Source organism: Puma concolor, chromosome B3 (genome assembly GCF_028749965.1).
Source record: "Puma concolor isolate L17-30 chromosome B3, mPumCon1.1.hap2, whole genome shotgun sequence".
NCBI classification, from domain to species: domain Eukaryota; kingdom Metazoa; phylum Chordata; class Mammalia; order Carnivora; family Felidae; genus Puma; species Puma concolor.
The window spans coordinates 50175524-50184937 of NC_141672.1; the positions used below are offsets into that span (position 1 = coordinate 50175524).

At 37.6% G+C, this 9414-nt stretch overlaps 1 protein-coding gene across 3 annotated transcripts in view; it reads right to left on the minus strand.

Moving 5' to 3' along the window:
• Nucleotides 1-9356, minus strand: part of LOC147579966 (uncharacterized) — a 78519-nt gene extending 69163 nt beyond the window's left edge. For all 3 annotated transcript variants that reach the window (XM_086709786.1, XM_086709785.1, XM_086709784.1), the window contains exons 1-2: nucleotides 8848-9356; nucleotides 2516-2588 (exon numbers count right to left, since the gene is read on the minus strand). In XM_086709786.1, the coding sequence (XP_086565912.1) occupies nucleotides 9012-9356 (345 nt within the window). In that variant the 3' untranslated portion in view covers nucleotides 2516-2588; nucleotides 8848-9011. The remainder of the gene's footprint in view (nucleotides 1-2515; nucleotides 2589-8847) is intronic.
• Nucleotides 9357-9414: the final 58 nt, after the last annotated feature.

A 9414-nucleotide genomic window follows, 5' to 3' on the forward strand; every position in this document is an offset into this window, starting at 1 on the left:
CAAATTTTTCATCAGAAAAAAAAAATGCAAGCTATGTATTGGAACAGTATCTTTAAAAGTACTAAAAAAAGGTAAAGATTCTAATCTAGAATTCTTTACCCAGTGAAAAAATAAAAACAAAAAATTGTTTAAAAATGTGAAAGGACGTTTCCAGACAGAAACAAGCTATAATACTATATCAACAGTAGACCTACACTATTAGGGATATTAAATGTTTTACATAGGTAAAATGATGATACCAATTGGAAATCTGGATGTAAACAATAACAAGAAGAAGAGCACAACAAATACTAATTACATAGGCCAATGTATTATTTTTCTCTTGCTGCTATAACAAATTACCACAAATCTGGGAGCTTAAACAAAACAAATTTATCTTACAGTACTGTAAGTCAGAAATGTTAACACAGGTCTCATTGGGCTAAAATTAAGCTATCATCAGGGTTACCTTCCTTTCTGCATTATTTAGGAAAATTCATTTCTTTACCTTTCCTAGCTTCTAGAGATCACCCACATTTTTTTTTTGACTCATGGCCCTCCTTGTCTTCAAAGCAAGCAACATTAAATTTCTCTTTTTCCATAGACCCAGATTCTTCTGATTATAGATGGGAAAACTCCTCTGCTCTTAAGGGCCCATATGGTGAAATTGGACTCACCTGAACCATCCAGAATACTCTCCCACCTCAATATTTTTAACCTAATCATGTCAGCAGAGTCCCCTTTGCCATGTAAAGTAACATACTCACCAATCATGGGATTAGGATATAGATACCTTTGGGGTTTTATTAATTTGCCTACCATAGATGTAGAAGACTTAAGCACTATCAGCAAACCTGAATCAACATTTATAGAACATTCCACCTGATAGCAGAATACACATGTTTTTCAAGTGCACATGAAACATTTACCCAAACAGACCATGTTTTGGGCTGTTAAACAAGTCTCAAGACATTTAAACACATGCAAGTCATATGAAGCAAACGCTCTTTTAAAAGACTTTTATTAAGAATGATAAACTCTCAAAACTCAACAAGTAGGCAAAAATAGGCACCAAATAAGATATGAGTGAAGAAATGTCAACATGGTAAGTTATTAGAGAAAGGCTAATTAAAATCACTGGGAGATATCACTACATACTTATTAGAATGGCTAACCGAAAATGAACAGAACAAGTGTAAGGAAGGATGTGGACTAGCTGGAACTTTCACAAACCCTGATGTTCAAACTGCAAAATGGTAAAACCACCTTGGATAACAGTCTGGCAGTTTTTTTTTACAAAGTTAGAAATATATCTATCACATTACCCAGACACTGCTTTCCTACGTATTTAACCAAAAGAAATGAAAGCACATGTTCATATAAAGACATGTACATGAATGTTCACAGCAGCTTTACTTCTAATGGCCAATAACTAAAAACAACCCAAATGTCCATCAATAGATAAATGGATAAACAAATTGTGGTTATGTCTAAACCACGAACTACTAATCCAACGAAGAGGAATGAATTATTGTACACACGACATAGACCAATCTCAAAATATTTATTTTGAGAAAAACATGTACATACTGTAGAACTTCATTTATACAACTTCAAGCCATTGCGATCTGATCTATAGTAACAACGCAGATCAGATGGGAGGTTGTGTGCAGCAGAAAGGGGGAATACAAAGGTGAAAAGGAAACTTTTTGGGGTGATGGCTATCTTCATTATTTTTGTTGTGGTTATGGTTTCTCAGCTTTTATACTTATGTCAAAACTTACCAAATTGTATACTTTAAACACATGCATTTTAATTTATGTTATTTATACCTCAAAGCCATTAAGAAAAAAAATAAAGGTCAACAATAGAAACATGTGTTACAACACAGGTGGAAAAAGAATGAGAAGAATGTTAATCCTGATCTCCATTCAGGTGTCTGCTGTATTTATCTGCATAGTGTGAGATTTCTATTTCTTTCCTTTAATTTTTTCCCATTGCTTCTCTCATTTTGGTAACAAAATAGTATATAATGGGTCTGATAAGTTTGTTCTTTCAGCATGAGATATTAGGGATTCCTGATACATTTACTCCTACTACTTGCTTTTCTTTTTTTCTTTAACTCTAAAACACATGATATGATACTTAACTTAAGGAGGCTCAGAGTGAAACTTATGCATTTCTTTAAAAAAAAAAATCAGGTCAAGTTTTTCCTTAGTGCCTTCTTACTCTACTGAAATTCATCACCATTGTTAATATACACTTTTGTGGGTTTATCGGGTTCAGGAGACTTGTATGAGATGAAAAGAGAAGCAGAGGACATATTCCATGCTCTAGAAAAGTTTACAGCCCACTTATATGAAAAAGGACATGAATATAAAAAAAGTAGAGATTAAAGAGAAACACTCCCATGCAATGCTGACAGGAAATTCAGTGATCAAAACCGTGAGGCTATTTCCAAATTATCTGTATTAGTTTCCTATTGACAAATCAACACAAGTTTAGTGGCAGGAAACAAAACAAATTTATCACTTACAGTTAGACGTTCAAAATCTGTCTCGCTGGGCTAAAGTCAAACTGTCAGCAGGGCTGGTTCCTTCTTCGAAGCTCTGAGGGGAGAATTAATTTCCTTGACTTTTTCAGCTTATCGGATGCTACTTACGTCTCTTTTCCTTAGCTCATAGCTACTTCCTACATCACTCCAACCTCTTGCTTCCATCATGACTTTGCCTCCTACTCTTATAAGGACTTTGTGATTACGTTGAGCCCACCTGGAAAATCCAAGATACTTTCCCCATCTTGAGATCCTTAGCTTAATCACATCTGTAAAGTCCCTTTTACTATATTAACATAGTCACAGGTTCTGGGGATTAGGATGTGGATATCTGTGAAGTGCCATCATCTAAACTACCACACTCTGACCCAGAGATTCTACTTCTAAAAATTTAATCCAAGGAAATGTGTACAGGGATTCAACTATAACGATATTCACATGAGAGACAATCACTGACTTGATTGTGGAAGAATTTCTCCATATCCTTAACAAAAGCTAAAACGCTTGTCCTTTATTTACACTGTCCATCATGGATCTTCATATTGCACTCAGTAGTGTCAGCAGTTCAAATATTAGTTATCAATACTATTACAACCCATTAAGATTTGGGATTTAGATGGGAGTTTTTGTGTGAGGGATGATGTGTGTTTATGGGGTAAGAGAAATGGAGACAATAAAGAAAGTAGCTTGAAATTCCTTTATTCCCCCTGTATTCTCAGTCATTGTATTCTTACCCAAGTAAGAAATATCATCAATGTTGTTACTGGAAAAATTGTTGATACTATAATTAAGATAACTCTCCTGGTTGCCAGAGATGATCATTCAGTTCTATTCATTAATCATGGATAAGATAATCAGGCCCTGGCATCAAGTCTACAAATGCTCTAAATTTGGAGGAGACTATTATGGAAATTCCAAACATCAATTTGTGTAGAGGACTGTGAATCGAACAGTGAAATACATCAGAGAAATACAGTATCTGAATGTTACTACTGAGTGATTTAGAACAGAAGTTCCAAATATAACTTCTCAATAGAAGTTACTGGAATTCAGAGGCCTTGGAGTAATACATTAATCATAAGGAAGAAATGTGGTATTTTTATGCCCTTTATTTACACTACCCTTTCCTCTTCCTCTTCTACTGATTTCCTAGACATTCCCTTCACCCTTTGTCAATGGCTCATAGTTTATTTTTATCACATTGCATGTCTTCTGACATGCTGCCTTCATATTCCTTAGCTTTCTCAATTCCATTACATCCACTCTACTTCATCTACTGGCTAATGCTTCACAACTGGTAACTTATCATTTAAAACTCATAAAATTCCCCTCTGACTACAACCTCCTGCCCATGCCCTCTAGTTTGCTCACTCCACTGAATCTGCTTTGTCTACATTGTTATTTCTAGTGCCTCAGTCCTGCTCTGCATGAGGTAAATAAACAGCATCACCAGCCAAAGGCAAAAGATCCTGATATTTACTGTCCTGTTTAGACTTGTATTGATGCAATGCAAGATCTGTATTAAGTTTTTAAATGTACTAAGCTCTTTAAAGTAAAAAGTTTTAAAGATGTATTGACAGAAGAAAATGCAAGACAAAGTCTGATTTTTTTTAAATCTTAATTCCCAAAATTGTTTAGGTTTTTCTGTATTAAAGTCTATGTAATGCTTAGCATCAATCCATTTTCAACTACTCCTCCAATCCTGATTTTAAATTTTGGCAAATCTTTTGGTTTGTTGGATTTCACCCTCAGGTAGGTCCTTTTCAGAAGAGCCACTAGTGCTGAATTCCTCCAAGTTTTCCATGTTTCTTTGCCTTTCTTTTTTCCCTGAAACTTCAGCCTTTATCATCTTAATTTGTACAGATTTCTTTAATTCCATCTATTCCTAGGTACTTCCTCCTAGAGGTCTCTTAATTCCAATTCCAATCTGGATTGAGTTCCAGTTGTCTAACTGTGATACTTAGACTTAAATTCATTACTCTCCTGGGTTAGATTCACTACTTCTTTAATACCTTATTTTTCTTTTTTTTGTTTTGTTCTTTGTTTGTGAGGGTTTATTCTCTCATTTTGTTAGAACTTACCTTCCAGTAATTTACCAGGATAGGATACATGGGAAGTACATTTTCTGAGTTCTTTCATTTCCCCAAATGTCTTTACTCTCCTTTTGCTTTTGATTGACACTTTGAGTGAATATAGAATTGTACACTAAAACTGATTTTTCCTCATTTATTTGAAGGCATTGTTCCATTGGTTTATAGCAGTCTTTGTTGATGATGAAAAATTTGATGCTAATCTGATTCTCATTCCTTTATAAAAAAGTAAAAACTAAAAGTGGCTGAAGACCCAATTTTGGGGTAGAGAGGCAAAGCTCCAGAAAGACCTATAAAGACAGACAATTGAAGTCAAAGGCTAGCACTGCCAAGCTACAAGACTCATTCTGGCTACCTGTCAAGGTTTCAGAGGACCTCTAAATCTAGTCAATGACAGTATATAGGAATAAGAGCTAAACTTAGGGACACAGCTTGACCCTTTTTGATCAGACTTATGATACTAATTGTCTACATTATTTTGGTGGGGGAAAGGAGTCATCAGACACTAGGAGTTTGGGAACCCAACTTAGATGCTAATATTAAGAGTCATCAGACACTAGGAGTTTGGGAACCCAACTTAGATGCTAATATTAAGTGTTTATATTTTCACTACCGTGTAAACATCACACATCTTTATCCTTCATAGGGAACAAATGAAGCTTCTATCTAAAAAGGTACTCAGGAAATTACCCTCCAGATTTTAAGAATAAAACTCTGGAGGCCTGAAAAGCCCTAGACTCTGGTATAGTTATTTCTTCCTCTTGATTCAGATTTAGTTTCTCTTGTATGACCAAGAAGAGTGAATCAGAGAGTAGACAATCCTCTCCCCTGCCTTTTTTTTTTTTTTTTTTTGAAGTACTATGGGGAAATAAAAAGCTTAGGGTGGAAAGCCGCCACCACAGAGCTAAAGCACCTGAAGTTAGCTAGCAAAGTATTGTAATGGGATCATGAGCAACTTGTTATATCACCTGCAGGAAATTACTTTCTATCTGACACTAATATATACTTTGATCACAAATTCCACTTGCCCCCTAAACCCTTTGCTTCTTACACGTACAAGTTAATGATTACTATCTGATTGTTTTCTCCACATTCACATGTGTAAGATACTGTTTTCTTCACTTTCACCATGTGTGTAAGATCTTGAGAGCTCAATAAATACGGAGAAGAAAACGCCATTCTGGTCTCTTGACTCCTCCCGGATATTAGCCTCTATCATATTCAATTCTGCATCCACTCTCTTGCCGGACAAGAGAAAACTCCAGATTCATAGTCTGCGACAAAGCTCCATATGTAGGGCTTACTTCATTTGGTCCTTACTTGAACTTTTATTAGATAGTTCAATTTTCAAATTTTACACATTTCTAGCAAGAGAAAATAGAAACAGCATAAGAACATTGTCTCTCTTTGAAAATAGCAATCAGGCATGAAATTTTATTTTTATACTAATAATAATTTTATATAATGCTGATATGGTAACTTTTACTTTAACTTTTGTTTTAGTGAAAACAACAATAAAGATAAAGATTTTTAAAGATGAGAAGTCACCTATCTGCCTATTATCCTACTAGGGCAATTGTTTTAGTTTTTGTATATCTTTCTTACAGATGTGGCACAAAACTGTAGGGCTGAAAGACACTTTGGGAATTCAACTTGTCCAATTTCTTCATTTTCAGATGAGAAAACTAAGACCAAGGGAGCTATGAGGTTAGTCCAGAGTCCTACCTTATCACTTCTTTAAAAGAAATTTTAATGCTAAATTAATAAAGACATGGGTAACTCCCTAATTGTCCCTTTTCTCTACTGAGAAAGCAACTGAAAGGGAGATAATATCTCTGTTCTGTAATACAGTATTAGCCTTATCAAAAGCAATGCCTGGGGAACTATAGCTGCAAAGTCTGGATTACTTAATAAAAACTCCCAGAAGTCCAGGAATTTCTAGAAAACAGATGTGAATTCAAAGCCTCTGGATTTAAGAATTTGTATTTAAAGTTCACATACTGTTATGCATTGCAACTGCTGAGACTGTCTGCAGATTGTTAATTCTGGAATTTACACTCCTTGATAAAAAGGCAAATTATAACTCTTAAAAAGAGCACCTAATTGAGACTTTCTCTGTACTGTAATTAAAAGAATTAAAATAGCATCGAAAAGAGGAGTGCTTAGTAGGGAACGTGGATGATTTTCAAAACAACTGTGTTAGAAACAGTCCGGGCTCCCTTAGTGGGATTCTTATTGTGCCACAGCAGAAAGAGGGAAACAGCAGAAATATGGGAACAGAAAACCCCAGTTCTGAGACTAGTCTGCCACTAGGAACACAATCTGAGGCAAAACAACTTAATTTTTCTAGTTTTGTTTCCACATCGATCAAATGAGGTTAGCTTAGCAGATCTCAATTCTTTTCCAACTATAAAATTCTGATTCCTTCCCCCACCAATGTAAAAGGTAGCCTGTGTTTCAGTCTTTGAGAAAACTCCAGGTGTAGGAGAGCTGGTGTTATTAACAAGGTCCTAATATCCTTTTGTTCTCTTCTCCTTCTGAGGTAAGGCATGGGCAGAAACCTGGCTCTTTGAATGCCCCTGTCCCTCCTTCATCTCTCCCAGCCTCATATCCTATCTATAACAAAACCCCAGTGTCTCCTCATTTGTTTCATCACTCCTCCATCCACACGACCAACAGTTTTTAGTACTGGGCCTTACTACCTGAACCACAGGAACAAATCATGGCTTTTCTCATGTTCTTCTCAGTGTCTACTCTCCTATTTATGGAGTTCTGTTCTATCATTAAGATTTACATATGTACAGGAGTGATCCTTGATTTCTTTCTCTCACACTTCATATTCAATTTGTCAACAAATCCTGTTGGATTGGTCCTTTTTTATTTGCGAGAGAGAGAGAGAGAGAGAGAGAGAGAGAATCTTAAGCAGGCTCCATGCTCAGTACAGAGCCCAAAGTGGGCTTGATCCCACGACCCTGGGATCATGACCCAAACTGAAATCAAGAGTCGGATGCTCAACTGAGTAAGCCACCCAGGCGCCTCTTGGCTCCGTCTTTAAGATATGCCCAAAACATGAGTGCTTCTTATCATCTCTACTGTTACCCTGGTCCAAGCCAGCAATAGCTTCTATCTTTTTACTTTTACGTTTGTTCCCTTTCGATCCATGCTCAACACAGCATCCAAAGTGATCTTACTAAAACATTAAGTTAGATCGACGTCACTCCTCTGCTCAAAGTGAAATTCTTTGCAATGCCCTAAAAGGCCCTAGATGCCCTAGCCATTGTTACCTCGCTAACTTAATTCCCACTATTCTCCGCCTCTACTCCAGCGACATAGACTGACTTACCAGTCCTCCAATTTGCCAATTAACTCCAACATCTCTTTCTCATGAGCCTTCTGTGTTATTTTACCACACTGCCTAAAATCACAAAACCTCTTTTTCTTGTTTTATTTTCACTTCCACACTTATTACTATGTAATAATTAGCACAGTACGTTTTACTTATTTTTCTCTATTGTCTCTCTTCCCCATGGGAGTAGGGATTCTTGTCTGTTTTGTCTATTGCTATATTCCAATCATTTAGAACGGTGCCTAGCACAGTGGATGCTCAATAATTATTTGTTGGTTATTAATCGTGAGAAACTGTAGCAAAGGAGCATAACAGCATTCAAAGATGGAGACAGACACTAGATAAAACGTCTTATTTGATTGTTTATGGCAAAACAAAATGTGACCATCTTCCTAATCTTAAGAAGTAAAAAAAAAAAATCCTTGCTTTTTAATTGTTTTACATCTAACACACTTTCAATCTCAGAGAAAGCATTCTCCATCATCCAAGCCTTAATCTGCTCCTTAGGGGATGGATCCCCTTATTTCTCAAATATTATTGCATACATTTGGGAGCGCCTCTAAGTTACACAAAAGAAACTAAGTTCTGTTTTAAATTAAAAATTTTAGGTCTTGACCTTTTAGTGCTTAATACGCTAAACAAATTCTAAGATTGTAATATTTAATTCCAAGAGGAATTATGTGCTATTAAATGTAACAAAGAGAGCGATGATAAATACTATGCGAACATCAAATTTATAGAAGAGGTAGTTTAAACTCCATTTTGCTGTTTTCCTCCGTTTTTCCTTTATCAGAAAGACGCACCCTGGCATACAGGAGACGACTGATTTATATTTAACTAGTAATGGACAGATTAATGTTCCCAATTAAAAGGGGCACCTTGAATTTTTTGTCACCGCACTAGCCGGAGCGTTGTGGTCCTTCAACTCTGTTCGCATTCTGCGTTAGCAGGGACCTGAATTTACCAGTCCAACAAACTCCAAGAGGGACGTCCTCACTCTAGGATGACGACGGGAACGCGTAGGGGGGCGTCGCCCGCTCCCTCAAGGTCCTGGGGGAAAATCTGTGGTGTAGAAGTGGTTCCACAGCAAGAGCGTGAGACGGCCTCTGAGCTCAGTCTGGCGGACTTCGTCCTCAGTCCTCTGCGGTCCGCAGGACCCGCTTCTCCTCCGAGGAGACAGTGGGACGGGCCCGTTAGCTGACAGCGCCTCCCGGCGTCCCGCAGCTTGAGCCGCGCCCCGGACCTGGGGTGGGGGAAGGGCGGTGGCGGCGCTCGCGCAGCGTCGAGTTTCCCAGAATTCCCAGCGGCCGCGGGGAAAGTTTACGGGACGTAGGCGGTGGCGGCGGCGGCGGCGGTAGCGGTTACTAGGCGGCCGGCGGCGGACCATGGCCCTGGCCGGGCGTTTCTGGCCTCTGCTCACAGAGTTCTAGGGCAACATCGCGGAG